This window comes from Micropterus salmoides, unplaced genomic scaffold, assembly GCF_014851395.1.
Source record: "Micropterus salmoides isolate LMB-PRFRI ecotype aquatic unplaced genomic scaffold, ASM1485139v1 Ms_hic_scaffold_12, whole genome shotgun sequence".
NCBI lineage: Eukaryota > Metazoa > Chordata > Actinopteri > Centrarchiformes > Centrarchidae > Micropterus > Micropterus salmoides.
Window position 1 is genome coordinate 28692427 of NW_024040263.1, and position 24346 is coordinate 28716772.

Below are 24346 nucleotides of genomic sequence, written 5' to 3' on the forward strand. Positions count from 1 at the left end.
CTCCCAGTCCCTCCCCGCTGCACTCATGGCCATGGCCCGAAACACCCTGGCAAAGAATACATGTGAATTTTGCTGGCCCTTTGGAGGGACATATGTTTTTGGTAGTGGTTGATGCCCACTTGAAGTGGCCAGAAGTGCAACGGATGGATTCCATCACAACCCTCAAGACTATTCAGGCCCTGAGGAGTTTGTTTAGCCTCCATGGTCTGCCTGAAGTGTTGGTCAGTGACAACGGCCCGCAGTTCACTTTGAGTGAATTTGGACTTTTAGACTCGTCAGCAATCTAATAAGTGGGGAGGAAGTGATGTATTGGATTGTGTTTTTGTTCTGCTCATTTGCCCTGGGTGCCAGAGGGCGACAGTGTTTTGGGCCAGGGGTTGTTGGGTTGGGTTGTCTGTTTTTCTACTCTTTTCAGCTCCGCATTAATTGGTCACCGCAGTACATGGAAATACGTCTACCTGTCGGTATCGTATACATCACTGTATATGAGTAGTCTAACGCTTGAACGATTGTAATGTTACGGAACGCAACAGTAGGCACCTCACCGATATCAGTGATGCTTGGGAAATGGGTACCACTGATCTTCTGAGCAGTTTTAACCACCTGCTGCAGATTGCTTCATTTTTTTATTGCTCGTCTGTAAAAGCTGACAAGAATTTGGCACAAGAATTTGGCCTTCTTAGGCTTCCTCAACAAATCCGGCCGTTTCTGAGCTTTCTTCAACAGCGTGGAGATGTGACCATGCCAGGTTCTCTCTGATGCTGATTCCCAGGAACCTGAAACGATTCACCTGCTCCACCTCAGCTTCACTGTAGACAGGAGTGGGTATCTTCATCTCCTTCTTCCTAAAATCAACAATCAGCTCCTTCGTTTTGCTGATGTTGAGGAGTAGGATGTTCACTGAGCACCACTCTACAAGATTATCAATTTCCTCCCGATATGAAGTCTCATCGTTGTTTGAAATCCGACCGATGATGACGGTGTCGTCCGTAAACTTCACAAAAGAGTTCTCTCCATGTCGGGGGATGCAGTCGGGGGATGCAGTCGTGGGTGTACAGCCTGAACAGGAGGGGGCTAAGCACACAGCCCTTGGGGGGGCTCTGGTGTTGAGCACTAGAGTGGACGAGATGAGTCCGTCAATCATACTTTATGTCAACTTATGACGCTACAATGTGTGGTGGGGCATTCAGTGCTTCTGCATGTTGTGTAGATGTCACACTGACAGGAAACCGCATTATCACAAGATCATGGTGGCTGGCTACCTGCAGCAGGAGCCACTGGTGCTCTTTTGCACAACTTGCTCTATTCACTTGATGTATTGCTACTTCTAATAAAAGGTATATACAACACTCTAAAGGGGACCATTCTGCATAATACAATTGAACTATACTATACTTTGAAACATTTTGCTGACAAATCTTATGTAGGCCTACCTTGTAGGTAGGTGTAAGTACAATTTTGAATTCAGGACTTTTACTCATTGGCATTGTGGTAATGCTACTTTTACTGCTATTACATTTTTAAATGTCAAATTTACAATTTGTTCAATTGTGTAATCGCTACAGCCTGGTATCACCTGAAAACAATGCATTTCTGTTTACATGGCCAGTCGTCATTATGTCAACAGGCCTGCTCATCATAGCATTCTCCTAATCTGGTAGCCTGTTTCTTTTGTTTGCTCACAATCACGATGAAGATTACAAAAGTGTTAATGCAGGTTTAATTTCTTGTCAGCAGACAACTACTGCCAGAGGCCTTCTCTTCTTTCATTCCTCTGCCCTGCTTCATTATTGCTGTCACTTGGAGCTCAGATGATAATGCCTCCCAGTGATTTGTTCAACAACCTGTGGAAACCTCAATTCATACCTTCACAGACACAAGTACAGACAAATAAAAAATAAATTGAAAGTGTCAAATTTAAATATCTAACAATTCATTTTCTAACTCGTATTTACTTATACAATCCCATACATAATACTGTGATGTAGTCAAGTTAGTTTTATTTTAGCCCAGTTTCAGAAAATTGCCTCAGGGGGCTTTACAATCTGTGCAGCAAATGACACCCTCCACCCTTAGACCCTGGATATACAACATCTATCAGTGCTCCCTGTAGTGCTTCTCATTATAAAGAGGGCAGGTAATGCCTGAATATATTCTGCTTTCAATTTGCATTATGACATTTTTAACCCCATATGTGAAGAAATTTGAAACCAAAACCAGCTATGACAGATCCATTTGTCAAGTGTAGTGTTACTTTCAGCAGAAAGCAGAGCTGGAGTTCTCATACTTGATGCATATCAAAATATATCTTATATTTACTTGAATTTTAGTTCTGGTTTGCTGTAGCTGTAACCCCTGAGTAAAAAATGTCTCTTTGGCTTGTCATATTGGACGGTATAATAGGATTGGCAAGCTAAAACATAAAGCGGAGACAAACATCCGCATGTCTGCCAGAGTAATTTCTATGTAGTAAAACTACTTACTGGTTAATAAAGTTATGAAAAACAATATTTGAAAATAATATTTCATAAGCACTCGTGTTGGGGCACCACCTGAATCTCGTTTGCCTAAAGGCCTTCAGGATGCCTTTAGGTATGGTTTTAATAATTACACAATTATTTACTAGTGAGCAGTTAGTCAATAATTGTTTAATCAGTCAGTCTCATATCAAAGTCGTGAATCCTTAGTCCAGTGACCTGGATTTAAACAGTACACACACACACACAGTTCCTGTGATTAAGGTAAAATTTATTAACCAACTAAAGTGAATACACAGTGAGGTTAAATATATCACATACATACAATAATGATTAAACCAGAATGCAATACATGACAATAACAGAGTTTAAGGTGAATTTAGTTGGTCTATTGTGGAAAGAATTTGAGTGTAAGACAACTAAGGAACACAAGTTATATGATCATAACTAAGTTAAATTTGGCTAGGAGTTTTAGGCTAAAATGACTAAAGGATTAAAGGCTAAAGAATTAGGACATAGAAAAAGGACATCACCGCGACCACAGAATGTAGTTCGTTTGTCTTTCTGCTTGCTGTTTTACAGCCGGTTGGGGTTTGGTCGGCCTCATGACTAGTTAGGCTTATGCTGCGTTCCAGGCAACTCGGAACTGGGAAATTTCCGACATCCAACTAGAAAAACTACCCTGGAACGCCACCTGAAGTCGGATTTCCTACTTATGAACTCTGAGAAAAATATATGTACCCCGACTTAAAGAGTAGCAGCTGAATTATGTCACAAAACAATGTTAGTGCCCATGGATGCACACACTGTAAATGGTAAACTATAAACTAAAAAACAACAAAAAGTATATTTGCATGTATTTAAGTTAAAATAATACATATGGTAAAACCTGTTCTGCATGTACATTGATGTAGAAATATGTTAGGCCTATTATGTAACTGGCTACAGTAAAGACTCACAAAGTCATCTTCTCTGCATAAAAGTTACTGTTAAAAATGCCAACACATTATGGAAGTGTAACTACAACACTGACTGACTTGTGGGTTACCAACTGATGTAGCTAGAGGGGTACACAGTTTTATGTCAGTTGTTGCAGTTAAACTGCCATGCTTTTAATTAACACCTAAAACACTGCTGAGGGTGCAACTGTGTGCACACTTTCACGGTCAGCCATGGTTTTCGTTCACTTTCAGTGTCGCGCACCACCATGCACCTGGAACGCATTGAGGTCAGAGAACTCTTAACAAAAGAAAGTAAACGTTAAGAAAATTTCACTGACAATGCCGGGTCGAAATCTTGGGCGTTGGCATTGCTTTGACACGGAGCGCGCTCCGTAAGCGTGCCGAGAGAGAAGCAGACAAGCCAGAGAGCAGCTATGGCTCTGTGTTTTTGTTGCCTGGGGCGTGTTCCCAGGGGGAGGGCTATGTTTCCCCCGAGACTTCTGTGTCTTAACGTTAATAAGTTCTTAAAGTCTATTTACGTGTTTTGTAATCAAATACCCTTCCACAATCAACTCTTGTAAAGTTCTTAATTTTAAGCATTTGATAAAAGTTATTGTTAATCGTCCATAACAATTATGATAGTTACCAGTTAAAAACATTTCATAGGAGCATCTTAACTAAACTTCTAGGAGAATACTGATTGTTAAACATCCTTACTTACAAAATATGTAAGTTATAAGAACATGGCATCAGATTACAATAATAATAAAAAAAAATAAAACACAGAGGCTGTTTCTCAATCTGCGTTCTTGTTTGTACTTGTGGACTTTGAATCATCATAAGTCGCAGCCAAAGTACAGTTCCAATTCAAAAGTCTGCATCTAGCCAAGTACTGTCAAATACCCAGATGTGTTCTTGCTCCGCCTGTTTTACCGAGCCTCCATCGATGGTCACTTGTGTGGACCTCAGATCGCCAGATATCTCAGAACTGTAACTTATAATACTGCTGTTCTTGTGTCACATAGTAGTTTTAAGAGTTTTTTAAACTACAAATATGTGGATGATGACAGAGCTGATTTAGAAAATTGCTACAACATTTTCGGAGATGTGAGGTCCCGCCCGCTAACGGGTCCGGCTGTCATCAAGTCTGCTGCTGTTCCAATTGCTGATGCTAATGTTCCTGGAAGTTTGTACTCCCGAGGCAAACTTGCCAAGTCCGAGCTTTAAAGTACAGAAATCCGAACTTGGTATTGAGAAACAGCCAGAGTAATGTAAATTGACCCTTTGCTAAGCCCCGCCCACCTTAGTTACTGTTGCTAAGTCCGACAAACTGTCGGCTCTGCCACTGTCTATTACTGCACTCCCCAGAGAAATATTGTCAAATTTGTTGGAAAAAGCGATCTCAGAAGAAAGACACTTTTGCAGTTGCATTATACATTTGAAGGTTGTATTCAGGCTGTCAAACTGACTCAAGCCTACCAATCACACAATACAAGTGAACCACCGCATCCCCCGATGATTGAGACAAAAGACAACAATAAGATCAACACTCTTCCTGTAAAGCTGGGTAGGCCTCTATTCATTACTACAATCATTAAAAAGCAGAATAGGGCTTTATTACATTCAGTAGGAAGAGAGTTAGCGATAGCTAAACATTACATTAGGAAAAATCCACAGCTGAATTTTCTGGATTTATTTTAGGTTTTGGAAAGCGAATAAATTGGACTTCTATCAACCTCTCTGGGTAGCGACTGTAATTATTACAAGTGCAGGAACAGCGTTTGACCATATCTTGGAAAAATACAGCGAAAAAAAAAGCTAGTAAAAACGACTCCTTTTGCATTAAAAAGTTGCATTGAAAGTGTCGGAACTCCGAGTGAGTCCTATACTGCGCTGTGATTGGTCAGATTTGTATTTGGGGCAAGGCTTTGCAAAGGGTCAATTAGGCACAAGGTGAGGGTACTTCAGCTGTCTGAGGGTTGATATCCAACCACCCCCCCCACCTCTTTCTCCCAGGGAGAGAAAAAGATTCTGTATTATTCCTTTTTAGTATAAAATAATTAAAACACTGCCTGGTTCACTATGTGAACAATCTGACAAGTAGGTAATTGGTGAGGATTCCAGCAGCAAGGATTACAATCATGAGCAGCAATGTGAGGCCACGCCGTAAAACCAACTGTGTTATTGAAAGAACTTCTCCCACTACAGTGGTAGTAGAATTATTCTGGTCTGGAATATGCACGTCCTGGTATGTGTGGTCCTCCCCAGCTTCCTCTAAATTGGATGAAGTAGTACTGACCTGGTCCAAGTTCTGTATTGAGTCTAGAAGTTTGAGGGAATATTTTGTATTAACACTAAACTGACACAAATGATGTGCCATGTAAACACACACTTACCTAGATTTTCCATCTGGACCATCTCTTTTTCTTCTTTGATCTGGACTCCTGCTCTTACAAGAGCCTGATCAGAGACATGAAAGACAGCTGTTTTCATGTTTTTCGATTTCAGTTATATCTCAAAACAAATAAAAATTTAAGAATCTTTTTGACTGTTCAAATAGTTCAGGTACGCACCTCTTCAGTAGCCTTCTTCCAATCAAGTTTGTACAAAAATATTATAAAAAAAGTTGCTTGCAGTGACACACAAATGGTCAATCCTGTCCATAGTCCTATTATAGACATGAAAGAAGAGTTTTAATGACTTTCCTGAATTACTTGACAAACACTTTTTATTCATATCATATTAATAAGCTTAATTAGCTTCAGCTTGTGTGAGATACATATATTTACCTACACATTGATCAGATAAGTATATAAGGATCAGCGTCGGAATCTGCAGATTCCCAATATTAAAGGACTGCATTTAGGGATAAAAGAACTTGATCGTGACATCCCTACTACTAACCATTTAGTATTATTTTTAATGTTAATCAGATGTGAGACGCTCACCATTGCACCACCAACAACAATGGAAGTATTTTCTTTGTCAAGGCAAAATAATTGTGGGCAGAGAGTCTAACCCAACACCCCTCCTGCCCAGTATCCTACTCGCAAATGTCCAGTTCTTGGAGAAAAAAAAAAAGATCTTTAAGAGGAGAATTAGGGGTGTGCATCGTCATTGGTCTCACTATTCGATTCCTCGATGCATCACCTTAAGGGTGGGAATTTCAAGGTACCTCATTACAATTATGAGGCTACAATGCGATTGTAAAATGAACAGGACACAGATGTATTTCTCACTGGTACTTTTAAAGCATTTTAAGTATTTGTAACAATCCAAAGTAGTAGGTAGTAATGAAATGCAACTATTTGTTACTTCAGATAAATGTAGCTAACCTTGCACATCATTATAGCGTTATTACTGACCTCTGCTGTTGCTATTCAGATACGTGTTGAACTACACACTTTAAAATGCTCGAGCCAAATCTCTTTCACTCCACCTTAATATATTTGTTCCTTTTTGTCTCGTATAGTGTAGTAATATGTTTGTCTTGTCCTGTAAGTTGATTACTACAATCTTGTAATGAGCACCATGCGCTTTGAGAAACAGCATTTCGTTCATTTGTGTACTCGATATGTGGATAAATGACAAACCAACTTTACAGCAGCCAAACAACATCCTGCTCAGCTTCCAGACCGCAGTCTGAAGGGGAGATGTTTGCTAGCGCTAACTGCTTTTCTAGTAGCTGGAAAACAGATAGACTTTAATAAACGGACATGTGGTGACCTACACTGTACATTTACTGCCAGACTGAAACGTAGTGTTCAAGTTTTCCTCTGCTCGTTTTCACGCCTGTCACGTAACTGTCATTTGAAGAATGAGTGGAGGACGCTCACAAAGCGCTAATGCGCTGCACAGTGTGCAGGAGAATTTAGTAGCAGCAGTCACTCAATAAAAAGCTGCTGTCTGTGCTAAACAGGGAGAACCACACGTCTCCATTGTGTGCACCGCACAGACGGTCTGGAGCTGCACTTCCGAGTTCCACCTTTTTCGTTCCGTCAACAATTAACCTCTAGATAATATATTATTGACATTTGTGAATTGATTCATAATTATCCAAGTCTGTAACATCTTATGTCTGACATGCCTCATCCCCCAGTTGCCGGATCAAACCATTCAATCACTGGAGTTTCTCCGTTTTCCATATGGACAGAACAGAGGAATCTGGCAAATCTAAGGGTGGCGGAGTCTCTCATGATGAGGACTGCCCAAGTAGAGACTACGCTGCAGGACGTGCTAAAAGATGTTGATATGTCCAATTCCAAGACTCAAGAGGTCCACTATTGTCCCTGTACCAACAACTCTTGCTTGCCTGCTTTAACGACTCACCTTAATGGTAATGGAGAGCTTAGAGATGCTGATTAAGTACTACATTGGCTCCTCTCAACCTAGCAACCTGGACCCACTACACTTTATTTAAGAGGCAAACAGATTTACAGATGACACTGTCTCCGAGGTACTGCACACTGCCCTCACCCACTTCTACAGCAAGAGGGGTGACTTGCTGTTTAGGCTTCAGTTCATCTTTTCATTACCATAATCCCCATCAGACTGGCTGCTACACTTATGGACCTGTGACCATACACTTTCCTCTGAGCCTGCATTGTGGACTTCCAGAACCCAGGTAGTGAGTGAGGGAAGTCCCCATCTTAAATCTTAAACCCCTGCAGTACTCACTGTGCTGGGTGCTCAATGTGTGATTTTACATAGAACTACTGATATTCTCTCAATTAATATACATATGCGATATAACATAATGCTGTAAATAAAAATGTGAAAGGAAAGAAGGTTTTAATAAGTATTTTTAAAGTGCGTAATTCCAATCCAGTAACAATGGCAGAGGAAACCACAGCTGTAAGATTTTGTCTTTACAATCTGTGTATGTTTTAACTTGATTCAAGAGACAGTAGGTGTGTGGGTTGTGTGATTGTTACATTCATGAAAATTACATCATGGCAGTTGTGTGTGGCATTGCTATGACGACCAGCCACATTGAGGGGGTACGGAGGACAGCAGGCGAAGAGTGATTCGAGTAGAGTCTAGTCTAAGCAGGTACCAGTGGTGGAAAAGGGGCTATAATGGTAGTTTTTCCATTACTAGTACCAGCTCGACTCGGTTTGGCCTTGCTCCATTTTCCATTGTAGATAGTACCCCTCATTGTAGCTGGTCAACATAGCAACGCCACACACACACACACCTGCCGCAACGTAATTTTCAACACACACGCGACCCACACTCTCGAGATTCAAGTTAAAACGTTTCAACATTACTCAGAATGTAAAGACAGATAAGCGGTATGAAAACCTTCCAGCTGTGTTTTCCTCTGCCGTTGTTGCTGCAGCGGTCTGTGTAGGTGAGAGGAGAGGGCTCCGTGAGCGGGCGGCTGGCTGGCCTCGCAAGCTCCTCCCGCGGGTTGCCGCAGGCTTCCCCTGCAGCCACTTGCGGAGTTCCTCAACTCTTCCTAAACTTTCAAGCACATTTGTTCCTTCATCATCACTTTGTGTAAAACTGTCAATATTCAAAATCTACACAGTTTATTTCTCACCTCAAAACTTCTCAGAAGTGGATTTAGTAGTGAAATTAAATAAGAAATCTGTAAAATATAAAACTTTGTTGCTGGCCTCTGTCTGGCATGCGCAATGATGATGCAGTGAATAGTGACGATTCTCTCTGACCAATCAGCAGTCTGCTGTGTTTTCACGTCACATTTTAGTATCCCTCAGCTCGCTTGGCACCACAACGGAGGTGATACGAAAAAAAAACACCTGGAAGCAGGTACAGGTAGAACTTTTCCGTAATGGAAAACCAAAAAAAGGTGAGGTGAGGCAAGTTGAGCTGGTACTGTGCAGTGGAAAAGGAGCTTTACGTAACAGCAATGTGTGCATTGCAACTAAACCTATTGCTTATCAGCTAGTAGAAGTGATATGTGTATGTTTTGTGCTGGTGGACTGTCATACCATACTGTGTTGGTCTATTGCCTAATGCAAGAATGTATTATATTGTTTGCCTTCAACTGTGACATTTGTACATTATAAATGTTTTTTTCAGAAAAAATGCACTTTAATGTTTTAATACTTACTATAAATACTATGTTTTATCTTGAAATAATGTCCTTTATACTTATACATTATTGCAAACTAGCCTTTTAAAACATCCTCTAGAGTATGGTAAATATAAATCTTTGAATCTTACCTACAATCCCCATGTGTGCTGCAAACATCAGGGACACACCAATAGGGAAGCCAATGAAGTAGAACCCCACGAAGTTACACAGAGCACCAATCAACTGTTTTCCTGCTCCTCTAACAACACCTCCATTTACAGCCTGATGAGATAAACATATTTGATCAAATCACATTTTGTGTATTAGTTCTGAAATGCTTTGCTGATTACTTGCATGAATATTTTCTCACCGCAATGGCATCAGCAATATGCATGAAACCAAATATAATTGCCACCTCAGAAACCTTCCCTATGACATCTCTAAAAAAAAAAAGCAGACAGAGATTCCTGTTAGACACAAAAATATCAAAGTCGACCTGAAATATAAGCCTGAAGAACAGGAGGGGATTTTTTTTTAGCTCTCCTGTGAAGTATTATATATTAAATGGGATTTTATATTTTAGAATTTATTCTAAATAGGTATCGGATAATTCAGGTCCATCACATATTTTTCATAACTTCTTGAAATATAACAGTAATCTCACTAGTGATGAAAGAAAACCGTATTTAATCACAGGTTTATGACACACACTAACATATACATTCATGGTTAACTTAAAGTATTATGGCTTGTTTGAGAATCTCTGGGTATTTCATAACAGTGAGTTCATTTGTTGAGTCTAAGAAAGCTTTTTTGCTTTTGTAGTAGACCAGAGCTCTCTATTAAATATATTAACAACAATACTACAAATAACAAATCTCTGAGGGGTGTCCTATGAAGCAGGTTCTACATAGCCAAGCTTTTCTTTGCATTAGCTGGTTCGACAAAACCTAAAACCCCAATCAGAGAGAGCAGGTTAGGTGTGTTACGATGGCAATCCAGCCAGGTTAAAAAAAAAAAGAGCCACCTTCGTGACACTGAGGATTATTGGGTTACCAAGTTATGTTGAGTCTGAAGCAAGAGTTTTCACTTTGTAGTACACCTGTCTAGACCACTAATAATAATGCAAAACATTCTTGCTTTTTGCCACAGCCTTTAATTACCGCTCTTTACACTTGTATTAAACGCTGTCTTTCTCTCATTATTAAACGAACTACAATAGCATGGGCTTATATTCAATCCGCAACACTTTTTCTCTACTGATCTCTTTTCATTCAAACATTAAACTTGGTTCCTCTAAGTGTTCTGGTGTGCATTTAGTATGTCTTATAATTAACTAAATCAGTTCTCACCATGAGCAAACACTCATGGTGGGAACTGGGTCTCTGTGAATAATATTACAAAAGGTAAAGTCTAGACCTTCTCTATATGAAGAGTGCAATGATATAACTTCTGTTATGAATTGGCGCCAAATGAATAAAATTCAACCAAATTTGGAGCAATGGTCATTTTGTTTTTGTCCACCAGCTTGTTTTTGGGATAACAAGCTCGTGGACAAATCATGGTTTTGAAATACCAAAATACGACAATGTTTTATTAACTTAAATGGATGAGAAATCAATTCATGCTGATTTTAAAACTTCTGTCAATGAATGGAAGGTAATTGCATGTAATAAAAGTCTATACTCACTGATCAGTGGTGAAAATGTATCCAATGACGTTTCTAGTGATGATGAGAAAACCTCCAACAACACATGCAACTGTGACTGCAATAAGGAAAAAGAGACCACTTAGAACATGATAAATTTGAGCAATGCATGATTTGCGTTACAAGACTGTACACATGAAAATCTGCAGAAGCTAGAGAGCTTCTCATTGGGCGTTTCAGTTATAGCTCAATTGTTCGTGCATTTGTACCAAAGCATGTTTTGAGAATAGTTGCCAAACAAGCAAGGCGGCAACAGGCATACTGCACATTTAACAGTGTAATTAGTGGAAATTATATCTATCAATATTCATTGGCTACGCTGTGCTATTTGCATGGGGCTAACAGGGAATGCAACTAAAGTTTGAATGACAAAAAAAAAAAAAAATGCATGTCTAACCCTGGGCAGCCCAGTGCTGGTAGAGGCACAAAGACAATGCAAATAAACTTGCACTGGTAACAAAACCTACAAGCCAAGGACAGTAGTTTGTTAGCAGTGGTATTAAAAAATAAGAGCCACACTATTTTGGTTTTTAACTGACTAACAATGACTTATGAAGGTGAGTTTTAAAGGTAGTTACTAGGCTGACTAGCTTATTAGCTATGTAGGCTGCAAAATGAACTTGTTTGTTTTGCATGTCCTTCAGTAAGCTATTAAAGTGAATTTGGGTGGAGACTCTGCCTCACATTCAACTTTAGTGATGTTTAAAACATGAATTTACACCCATTGGGCCAATAATTATCAAACCATCAGAGTTGATCTTTCAATGTGCACGCGGTCATTGTGGCTAGCTATTAATGGCTAAGGAATATCTCTACTGCCGAGGCCACACTGTCTACCTCTACATGTGTGTGATGGCTACTTTGCTGAATTGCTGCAGCTCCCGTGTGTGCTCCCAGTGTGTCTGTCTGGACACTACTGTCTTGGCTGACGTAGTTACAGTAAAATTAATGAAGAATGAAAAAGCACAACATATTTACATAACAATCAATTGAAATCATTCAAAACACAACCTACTTGCGTTAAATCAGCTAGTATTGAACCTACATTGAAAACCTACAACATCCATGGTATTGCCTTATATTACTACTGCTTTGCTGACTGCATGTAATGTTCTCAACATGATGAAACACCTGTAAATGTTCTGATGAAGGTAGAAGCATCTAGAGACAACACCTTCAAGTGCACCAAAAGAGTGAGGCTACCAAATTGGGGTCTGCAGCGCTACAGATTTTGAGCATCATCTACGAATATATTTTCTTGTAAAATATCTACTTTGATGATGTTGTGGACAGGTAATGCAGACAATGCATACTGAACCACATTGGTCCTTACATGCACAGATGACGGGAAGCTTGCAAAATTGCTTGGCTTGCTCTATGTTTCCTGCGCCAAGAGCATTGCCAACCAGTACACTGGCAGCAGTAGAGAACCCCAATGGCAACTGGGGAGAAAATACAAAAATGAAAGTTTCGTTACAAATTTGTCTTGATAATAAATACAAATCAATTTTAAGTGTTCACCTCATTATAGGCATGAATGAATAGTTGATAATCAAATCTAGCTGCTTGTTTCACTATCTACATCAACAATGTTGTGTTACTGGGCCACAGATTCCAATTTTTTTATGCAGATGATACCATTTTATACACATTTGGGCTGTTCTCTAAAGATGACAAAGGCAGACTGTAATCTTGAGTTAGACATGCTTGCATAGCCTTAAGCTTAGGAAGACTGCTTTCCAGTACTTTGCACCATGTAAATGGAATGACTTACAGAGGACTTAAAGGCCCTTAAGATATATTTATCGATCAGTATGAGAGATGTGGTCCTAGATGAAAACAGTATTTTAGTTTGAAGAGTTTTGGTTATTTCACATGAGAAGTTTCTTTGTGCTGTTTTCTGTTCTTTTCAGTCAGGTCTTGCCAATTTGATTTTGATCTAAATGAGATTATCTGATTAAATAAAGGTTATATATAGCATTATCTGCTCTTAGCATTTTCACAACCATCACACCATGGCATGATCATTAAAATGTCATTATGGTACCTGGAATACCATTTAGCACAATACCATTTAGCTATGTTAGCGTTTTAGACTCACCCAAAATTAAAGGTGCAGTAGGAAACACTTTAGAGGAGTTACTAACCATATAAGATACAAAAATCAGCTGGTATATTATGGCCTGGGCTGCCAGCTCAGTGTCACTTATCATTCCGGCCAGCAATCCTCCCAGCTCAAATACCCACCACTCCAGGCAAAGCATGAGCATACTGGGGATGGCAAGCCAGATAAAGTTACCCCACTCCTGCAGACAGTCTAGGGACCAACCTGTGGGTCAGAGATGTGTTGGTTGTCATTATGTTAGAACGTACCCTAAGAGCAGTTGAATAAATTCAAAATACAAATACTATGCATGTATGTGGACTATTTGGAATGAAAATCTGACATTATTAAGACACTGGCGCCATCTTGTGTTTTCAAAATGTTCTCAGTGGACTACTGATTAAGAAGTTGTTTAAGACCACAGACTTGAGTGATGAACAGCATCAGAAAATTACTGCAGTCAAATCCATAATGAATTGAGAAATGAAAACATTGTTAAAACATGTCAAAATCTCTACAAAAATGGAGAAAATAACTAACCGTGCCAAGTTTCCTTCAATAGACCCTTCCAGCAGATATAAATATATAAGAGCACAGCTGTGAAATACTGTGAGATTGCACTGGCTGCTGCAGATCCACTTAAAGACAAGACAGCAGGTTTCAGTGCAAGAATAGCAAACATTTCTTCAATCATAGTATCCTCACTTTGCTGACAGCTGTTATGGCAATGTACTTTGTGTCCATGTGTTCAGTCAGATCATGACAAGGCAAACAGAAATACTTGCACATTGTAATGCAATCTGATACACTATCCTGTAATAGTACAAGTGTGAAACTAAAAATAATTGTTGTAGATGCTGTGTAACAGACATGTTGAGTCAAATGTATAGCAATGATTACTTGTGGTAGTTAATATTGTGTGTTGGACACGTGGACATAATGTGGAAAATAATGTTGAGACTGATAACAAATACCATTACATTTTAAGCTGTGGGCCCATGACTCTGTTCAGATAGTCAACCCAACCAGTAGGCCTAGGTGTTGAGATATTTCAAGGAAGGGTGGTTGACCAACAACGTGACATTGTCCTCCTTACAGACCTAACATGGCTATAATCTTTGGATTTCACAAAGACAATACGTATTACCGGATTGTTGTATCAGATTTTGTTACAGTATGCAGGGGTTTCCATTTTTCCAACTTTAGTTCTGTGAAATAACAGCTTAATTCTTTTTATAACAGAGTGGTTTGTGCTGTGATTGTGAATGTTACACATAATGACCTATGTAGGAAAAATGTACTTCTTACATATTACAATATTGACGTAAATGTTAGCAGAAATGAAAACCCATTGTTTCTGCTGATGTGAAAGATTGAGTGTTTAGTAGTATGCTAGTAATCTCTAATTTATAGTCAGGATGATTTCAAAACTCACACGACACCCAAATCCAGATGATAGAGGAAGATGTAGTTGGTAAGTGCATTAATGACATTTGCAGTAGCTCCAGTTATAACCTGAGGCCATATAATTTTCTGCAAACCACAACACAAGGTCACAGTATTAATTATACTTTAGCCATTATTCATTTTCACATCAGTTGTCTTGTGTTGAGACTGCACCTGATTCTGAAGACACTTTGATTGCAGCTGGTACATAAAAACAGCCTGACGAAGGAAGACAGATAAAAAGGCAAAAAGGTCACTTTGGCATAGAAAAAGAGCTAATTTGTGATGTTTAAACAAAAATCACCAGAAACCTGTCCATGGCAGTCTGTTGTGCATCTTCCTTCACTGTTACTCATTACCAAAAATTGGAATCTACCCAACTTAGTTGGTGATTCTCTCAGTTGGTGATAAATACTGTAATGTCTCCAAGGAAAACAAAGCCACCAAACTCACCGGGAGAGCAGGCATGAAGATCTTCACATACAGCTGGGAGAGCCTTCATGACACAAAAACAAATTGTAAGTTTGTTTGTGAAATCAAATGAGTGAATCACATAAAATGAATATATCACATATTGTATGTCATTATGTCACAGCTCAGAATAGACCACCATGTAAGACAAATAGCTGTTCTATGTATCAATACAATGTACTGGATATCAGAGCCCACACCACTATTGGATGACTGCCAATGGAGGTAAAGTTGGTTGCACTCTGTAAAACATTGAGATCCTGCTGCTTTTTAAAAACATTAAACAGAAGACTTTGTCCAGCATAATATGTTAGGACAGCACCAAGATGTGGGTGTTGTACGAAAAAAGTCTTAAAACTGGATTTGACAACACAACTGTTATATGTACACCAGATTGTTAATGGCTGTAGACAAGACTGCATGTTCAGCAGAAGTGTCACTTAAGGTGAAGGTGTATGTTGTTTTGGGGATTAATAATGACTGACCTGGCAACCTCTGGGCTCTGTTTGAAAGCAAGTAGGAGGGGTTCAGTGTTGATGAGGATGGCCCAGCAGGGGAAACAGGCCAGCAGCAGAATCAGAATCCCCCTCTGGAGAATCACACCCACACGCTTCAAGTTACCGCTCCCATATGTCTGAAGAAGCACAGTCAGAAAGCACTATTCATACCAATCATCAAGGTTATGACTGATCTAAGAAGACTAATTTGTACTGATTGTAGATTGTTGAGCTGTTTTAAATGGGACTTAAGCACAAACTAAATTTCACATTATATGACTGCCCTTGTTAGGTAAATACTTTAAGGTCAAAGAACATTACCTGAGAAATGAGGGTATCGCAAGTTAATGTCAAACCAGTGCCAATGGAAATACCAGTGACATTAACCACCTGCAGTTCAAAAAATGAAATCATTGTTAAGAACTAAATTTTTGGAGCAAACATGCATATTTATGGACACATTCATCAACGGGTAAATTCAAAAGCCAGCTTGTAGAGACAGTGCACGGCGACAAACAGGGTGGCAGCATAAAAAAAAAAGAGAAGAGTCAATGAAAGCTCCTCACCGCAGTTGCTAAAGATACCCCTGCAAGTTCTGTTTTCCCCAGGTGACCACAGAACACCATGCTGATGACACCGATCATGAAGACCATCAACTGGGATAAGACCTGGATGACAAACACAAACACAGCCCTACTTCATTTCTAGTTCAGAGGGACACAAAGACCGAATAGGTAAAATTTTAATAAAAGAGACAACTAACCATACATTTGCAGAGGTAAGTTACTCTGTGGCATAATTAAATAATACTTAATATTTCAGTCCACTACATTTCAGAGACTCTTTTATGTCACTACATTTAGGGCCTGATTTACTAATTCTGCGTGAGTAAGAACGTGTGCAAACTTGATATTACCAGCAAATTAACACGTAAGCTGATTTAACGGTGTGCACGAACGACGTTTTCGAAAAGCGCAAGATAGCACCTGTTGTTCATTTAGTACTTTTGCCTTAATGAATATGCAGTTTGGGGCGTAACATGCAAATACATTATATAAAACCTAGATAAATGAATAATAGATAATATTCTATATCCAATATATAGAAATACAATTATTATTCTTTTATTTGATGAAATATATGAATAGTAATTTTGTATTTTCATTTAGCTTTGGTCGAAATGAAATTTCCTTTATTAGCATGAATGTTAATACAACAGTATTGCCAGACTTCTTTTCTCTGTGAGATGGAATAATTTAGAAAGTTGCGTATTGCTGCGGAGAGCCGCCAGCTGCAGTAGTGCACGGATCACACGTAGAATTCAGCCAGAGGGAACAATCACCAGCTGTTCACAGCGTGCCGGTCTTAATATAGCGACACAACCCATTTTAGGCATCGGAGAGCGAACAGGGACAGGAGATCGCGGAGCAGTGATTGTTCCCTCTGGCTGGATGAAGCAGCTTAGTGCAGTCTTAGGCAGGATATTCAATTTTATTTATATAGCGCCAAATCACAACAGTTATCTCACAGCGCTTTTTATAAAAGAGCAGGTCTAGACCATACTCTGTGATGATATTTACAGAAGCCCATCAGTTCCCACCAAGAGCAAGCACTAGGCGACAGAGGCAAGGAAAAATTTCCTTTTAAGAGGCAGAAACCTCGAGCAGAACCATGGCTCAGGGTGGGCGGCCATCTGCCTCGACCGGTTGGGTGGGTGGGTGTGTGTGTGAGAGAGAGAGAGAGAGGCAGCCTACACAATATACACAGAGGTACAGACAGTGAAGGTAATGTTGCTATAGACTAAATGAAAAATGGTACAGATATTTATAATAGTGTTAATGGTAACCATCGTAATGTTAATGATTATAATAACAATAAGACTAGCAACAATAGTCGTTGCAGCAGAGGGTGTCGAGCAGGAACACAGGGGCAGCAGGTGACCCGCAACCACAGATCCAGAAAACCTGCAGGAAGTGATAGGAGAGAGACGAGAAAGCACAAGACTACCAGAAAGGGGAGAAGTTGTGTTAGTAACATGCAATAATGGGATAAGGTTGCATACAGAGGGAGAGAAAGTAGAGGAGAGAGGAGCTCAGTGCATCATGGGAAATCCCCCGGCAGTCTAGGCCTATAGCAGCATAACTAAGGGATGTTCAGGACTCACCTGAGCCAGCCCTAACTATAAGCTTTATCAAAGAGGAAAGTCTTAAGCCTACTCTCAAATGTGGAGATGGTGTCTGCCTCCTGAACCCAACTGGAACCTGGTTCCACAGGAGAGGAGCTTGATAGCTGAACGCTCTGGCTCCTAGTCTACTTTTGGAGACTCTAGGAACCACAAGTAACCCTGCATTCTGGGAGCGCAGTGCTCTGGTGGGGTAGTAAGGTACTATGAGCTCTTTAAGATAAGATGGTGCCTGACCATCAAGAGCTTTGTAGGTAAGAAGAATGATTTTAAATTCTATTCTGGATTTTACTGGAAGCCAATGCAGAGAAGCTAAAACAGGAGAAATGTGATCTCTTTTCCTGGTTCCTGTCAGAACACGTGCTGCAGCATTCTGGATCAGCTGAAGAGTCTTAATGGACTTTTTCGAGCAGCCTGATAATAAGGAATTGCAGTAATCCAGCCTAGAAGTAACAAATGCATGGACTAGTTTTTCCTGCATCATTTTTAGACAGGATGTTCCTGATTTTCGCAATATTATGTAGGTGAAAAAAGGCAGTCCTTGAAATTTGCTTAATGTGAGACTTAAACGACATGTCCTGATCAAAGACAACGCCAAGATTCCTCACAGTGGTGCTGGAGGCCAGGGCGATGCCATCAAGGGAAACTATATCTTTAGATAATGCGTCACGGAGGTGCTTAGGCCCCAGAGCAATAACTTCAGTTTTATCTGAGTTTAACATGAGAAAATTACAGGTCATCCAGGTTTTAACATCCTGAAGGCACATTTGAAGTTTAGCTAACTGATGAGTTTCATCTGGCTTGATCGATAGATATAACTGAGTATCATCTGCATAACAATGAAAGCTTATGGAATGTTTCCTGATAATATTGCCTAAAGGAAGCATATATAAAGTGAAGAGGATTGGTCCGAGGACAGATCCTTGAGGAACTCCATGACTAACTTTGGCGTGCATGGAGGACTCATCGTTAACATGTACAAACTGAAATCGATCTGATAAATAGGACTTAAACCAGCTTAGAGCGGTTCCTTTAATGCCAATGAAATATTCCAGTCTCTGCAATAGGATCTGATGGTCAATGGTATCAAATGCAGCACTAAGATCTAATAAAACCAGTACAGAGACAAGTCCTTTGATGCAATAAGGAGGTCATTAGTAATTTTCACCAGTGCTGTCTCTGTGCTATGATGAGCTCTAAATCCTAACTGAAAATCCTCAAATAAACTATTGCTCTGTAGAAAGTCACACAGCTGTTTAGCAACTGCTTTCTCCAGAACCTTAGAGAGAAATGGAAAGTTAGATATAGGTCTATAGTTGGCTAAAACATCCGGATCAAGTTTGGGCTTTTTCAGAAGAGGTTTAATTACAGCTACTTTAAAGTACTGTGGTACATAGCCTGTTGATAAAGATAGATTGATCATATCTAGTATAGAGGTGCTGACTAAGGGTAAAACATCTTAAAGCAACCTAGTCGGGATGGGGTCTAAGAGGCAGGTTGATGGTTTAGATGAAGAAATTATTGAAGTTAGTTGGTAAAGATTGAGGGAAGCAAAACAGTCTAAACATGTATCTGGTTCTACAGCTGTTTCTAAGGTTCCTGAGTTAAGAGATAAGTCGGTGCCAATTGAGGGCAGGTCTTGGTGAATTTTGTCTCCAATAGCTAGAATTTTATCATTAAAGAAGCTCATGAAGTCGTAACTACTGAGCGCTATGGGAATACTTGGCTCAATAGAGCTGTGACTCTCTGTCAGCCTGGCTACAGTGCTGAAAAGAAACCTGGGGTTGTTCCTATTTTCCTCTATTAATGACGAGTAGTACGCTGCTCTGGCATTACAGAGGACCTTCCTGTAAGTTTTAAGACTATCTTGCCAAATTAAACGAGAATTTTCCACTTTGATAGAACGCCAATTCCTCTCAAGTTTCCGTGATATTTGCTTTAATTTGCGAGTTTCAGTATTATACCATGGAGCTAACCATCTTTGTTTTAGTATTTTCTTTTTTAGAGGGGCTACAGAGTCGAGTGTCATTCGCAGCGAGCCTGCAGCACTAACAACAAGATGATCGATTTGGGAGGGACTGAAATTAGCATAGGAGTCCTCCGTTACTTTGTGACTAGATAATGTATTTAGAGCTGATGGAATCGCATCCTTAAATTTAGCTATAGCACTATCAGACATCTTTTATAGAAATTTTTGCCCAATGGAGTAGTTCAGCAATACAAACTCAAAAGTTATCAAACAGTGGTCGGATAAAGAGGGATTCTGTGGGAACACCACTAAATGTTCAATTTCAATACCATACACCAAAACAAAGTCGAGGGTGTGGTTAAAACAGTGAGTTGGTTCATGAACACTCTGAGAGAAGCCGATGGAATCTAACAAAGAAATAAACGCAGTACTGAAGCTGTCATTCTCAACATCCACATGAATATTAAAATCCCCTACAATAATTGTTTGTTTGTCTGTTTTAAGGACTAAAGTTGACAAAAACTCTGCAAATTCAGATAATTCAGAATACGGGCCAGGTGCTCGGTACACTATAACAAAAAGAATTGGTTGCAGTGATTTCCAACTTGGGTGCGAAAGACCAAGAACAAGGCTTTCAAATGAGTTCTAGTTTAGGTTTAGAGCTGATTAGTAGGCTAGAGTCGAAGATAGCTGCAACTCCACCTCCTCGGCCTGTGAGTATTGATATGACTGGGGGGGGTGGATTCATTTAGGCTAACATATTCTCCATCACCCAGCCAGGTTTCAGTAAGACCAAATAAATCAATATCATAATCTGATATTAGTTCATTTACTAGTACACCTTTAGAAGAGAGATCTGTCTACATTTAACTCTCCTATTCGTTTGCACTATTGCTCTTGTGGTTTTAATTTTTATGCACAGCTCCTCTTCGGTTTACCTTTTTAAATAATTTCGATGGTCGGGGGGCAGACACCGTCACTATAGGATTTTCACTAAGTAACTCCTGAAATGGAGGAGCAGAGAAGTGTGTTAAACTGCGACTCTGCCTCCTGGTCTCAACTCTGGGTTGTCATGGATTTGGTCCACTAATAAACTTGGCCAGATTTCTAGAAATGAGAGCTGCTCCTTCCCAAGTGGGATGGATGCCGTCTCTCCGATCAGACCAGGTCTTCCCCAGAAATTCTGCCAATGATCAACAAAGGCCACATCGTTTGCTGGACACCACCTCGACAACCAGCGGCGGAATGACGACATGCGGCTATACATGTCATCACTGGTCAGATTTGGCAGGGGTCCAGAGAAAACTACGGTGTCCGACATTGTTTTTGCATATGTACACACCGACTCAACGTTAATCTTAGTGACCTCCGATTGGCGTAACCGGGAGTCATTACCGCCGACGTGAATAACAATCTTACTGTATTTACGTTTATCCTTAGCCAGCAGTTTCAAATAAGACTCAATGTCGCCCGCTCTGGCCCCAGGGATGCACTTAACTATGGCCGCTGGCTTCGCTAACTTCACGTTTCTCAAAATGGAGCTGCCAATGATCAGAGTTGGTTTCTCAGCGGGTGTGTCGCTGAGTGGGGAAAATCTGTTAGAAACGTGAACAGGTTGATGATGCCCCGTGGGCTTTGAATGCTTACGACTATTCCTCCTTCGGACAGTCACCCAGCCCCCCTTTCCTGGCTGCACAGGAGATGCCGGAGGACGGCTACCAGAGGCCAACTCAGGCCGTTCCGCACCGACTACCGGGGACTGGCTAGCTACAGTAGCTAAAGACTGATCTACCAAGGTGCGGATCCGGACTTCTAAATCACTGAGCCTCGCCTCCATGTCTATAAATAAACTACACTTATTACATGTACCATTACCGCTAAAGGAGGCAGAGAGTAACTGAACATCTGACACACCGAGCAGGAGAAAGTAGGAGAGAGAGAGGGAGAAGGAGAAGCCATCGCTAGCTGCTAAGCTAAAGTCGCTAACGGCTAAGCTAAAGTACTGTAGCGTCAGCTACCAAAACTTTAGAACAACTATGAGATTGAACAGCAGCCACTAAAAGGAGGAAAGAACTGTGAGTGCTTAGGCAAAATTACTGTAAAGAATAAGTGTTTAGCGAACAGTTGGCCGCTGTAATCAAACAAATGTAACTGGTATTTAGCGAGAGCAGCACAACACGGTACCAACACACAAGCACCGGAAACGAGTCGACACGCTTACCGCAATACGTCAGCAGTCATCTGTGAAAGCATCAACATTTGAAATTAATATTCTCTATGATATGAATTCCACATACTGGGGACGCACTGAATGAAACAAACCAAGGTTTTTACGCAGTGGCTCCCAACTCTCCATGGCAGAAACCATTAAAACACGCAAAACCCTCATTTAAACACTCCCACCTCCATTGTGTTTGCTCCTGTTGTCATCTACGCAATAATTCTTAGTTGATCATCCATAACGGATACTACAATTACACGTGCAATATTTTGGAATGCACACGCAATTTAGTACTCTTTATTCGGGATGTTAGTAAATCGGGCCCTTAGTACGTAAGTGCCACTACAATGCCCTGCGATGGACTGGCGACCTGTGCAGGTTGTACCCGCCTTTCGCCCGATGTAAACTGGGATTGGTTATGGATGGATGGTGCCACTACAATTTTCATCTAAAAACGTATTTGTGCACGAATTAGGTTTTTGTTTATCTTCATTGCATCACTGGCGCCCTCTGAAATAAAAGCAGCAAGTAGCTGTCTTTCCTGAGCAAATAAATAAACATACATGTATCAAACACACATTACTACTGTAAATGTATAGTATAGGTTACTTGAATGCATACAAGAGGGTAGAGGCTAAATAGAGGCACTCTGGTACATACCATTGGTCCCACTAGTGTGAAAAGTGTCTTCAGGTCTTCCTGCGTTTTCAGCGGGATGAAGCGTCGGATGTGCTTCAGGCAGGAACTTTCATCAGTGGAGCCTTGACCAGAAGAAGCCGCTTCAACGGCTGCCGAGGCTTCGTTCACGTTTTTGCCATTAACCGCGGTTTCTGCAGAAGCGTCCATAACTGAATGCAAGGTCTATAGCCTACTGTAGTCAGCAAGGTCTAATTTTGAATGCTTCAACTTCAGCAGACACCAACTATAAAACAAGGTTGGTGAATGGTTGTCTTTATAACTAACAGAGGAGTCTGTGCCAGTGCACCTAACCACACCCCTGTGTCCTGAGCAACAGCTGCGACTAGGATTGTTTTAATTGCAGATTAGTTTCTTGATTAGTTGTTTGGTCGGAAATGTCAGAAAATGGTGGGAATTATTATTTTTCCCGAAGCTCAAGATTGTCCACAGCAACTCCAAAGATATTTGGTTTACTGTCATAAAAGAGTAAAGAAAGTGGAATCAGAGAATTTTGACTTTTTCAAAAACAAATTACTCAAACCGATTTATATCACAATAGTTGCCTAACAGAGGAGTCTGTGCCAGTGCACCTAACCACACCCATGTGTCCTGAGCAACAGCTGCGACTAGGATTGTTTTAATTGCAGATTAGTTTCTTGATTAGTTGTTTGGTCTGAAATGTCAGAAAATGGTGGGAATTATTATTTTTCCCGAAGCTCAAGATTGTCCACAGCAACTCCAAAGATATTTGGTTTACTGTCATAAGAGAGTAAAGAAAGTGGAATCAGAGAATTTTGACTTTTTCAAAAACAAATTACTCAAACCGATTGATATCACAATAGTTGCCTAATAATTTGATAGTTGACAACTTACATCACTACAGCAAGGTGAGGAGATTAACCACTGGGGCATAAAAAACAAGATATTTAGCGATTTTCAAAAAGTCATAATTTTGAAATCATCTCTAATAATTTTGATCCATAAGTGTATTTTGGACTTTAATATAATAGAATTGGTGCACAAAACACACAGTATGGCATAGAAGCTGTTCCGGATGTCAGTCATAGTGAACGATCTTCATCAGTAGATGGAATTTACCCAGTTGATATGGGATTGTAGATGTCATGATTATACAACAAATGCATTATTTATTTAAAGCGTTTGAATGAGCAACCTTAAATGTTTCTGCCCTGTATTGTTAAAATAATTTGATGTAATTTCAGAAAATATTAACTCCTCCCCCTCTTCAGGTTTATTCCTAGTGCCAGCCAAGAGTGTAGAGAATTATGTATCAGATGCAGTCACACCAAAGCTGGATAAATGTGATGTGGTTTTAATGATTTACCTTGACCTCCATATGCAACACCTCCAGTGAGGGGTTTCCCCTGTGTGAGAAGCTTTGTTTTACTGGCATGAGTTCTGCACAGCATGCCATACCATATACTAGAAGAATACTACTTTTAAACATTATGAACATGTTCAAAAGAATAATGAATATGATTTTGCTCATGTTGGACCATCCACAAAACTATAGAGGTTGCTTGTGTGGAGTAGAGGAGAATATTTTTTTTACTGTCACAAATAATTTCAATAAAAATATGTGAGCACA

At 40.0% G+C, this 24346-nt stretch overlaps 1 protein-coding gene across 1 annotated transcript; it reads right to left on the reverse strand.

Moving 5' to 3' along the window:
* Positions 1-5191: 5191 nt before the first annotated feature.
* On the reverse strand, positions 5192-23008 carry LOC119899712 (multidrug and toxin extrusion protein 1-like). Its single transcript, XM_038714388.1, has 16 exons — positions 22720-23008; positions 16254-16355; positions 16009-16077; positions 15676-15824; positions 15173-15215; positions 14894-14938; positions 14709-14806; positions 13814-13911; positions 13317-13498; positions 12503-12611; positions 11152-11227; positions 9832-9901; positions 9611-9743; positions 5992-6086; positions 5815-5878; positions 5192-5740 (listed from the first exon to the last, which is right to left on the reverse strand). The coding sequence occupies exons 1-16, from the start codon at positions 22903-22905 to the stop codon at positions 5499-5501; spliced, it is 1761 nt and encodes a 586-aa protein (XP_038570316.1). The 5' UTR covers positions 22906-23008; the 3' UTR covers positions 5192-5498.
* Positions 23009-24346: the final 1338 nt, after the last annotated feature.

Bases quoted from the DNA above. Each gene is read 5' to 3' on its own strand.
- LOC119899712 (XM_038714388.1), bottom strand. From the start codon at position 22,905: ATGGACGCTTCTGCAGAAACCGCGGTTAATGGCAAAAACGTGAACGAA. The intron at 9,744-9,831 runs GTGAGAAAATAT...TTATCTCATCAG, and splicing joins ATATTGCTGATGCCATTGCG to GCTGTAAATGGAGGTGTTGT. The intron at 5,879-5,991 runs GTGCGTACCTGA...GTCTCTGATCAG, and splicing joins GGAAGAAGGCTACTGAAGAG to GCTCTTGTAAGAGCAGGAGT.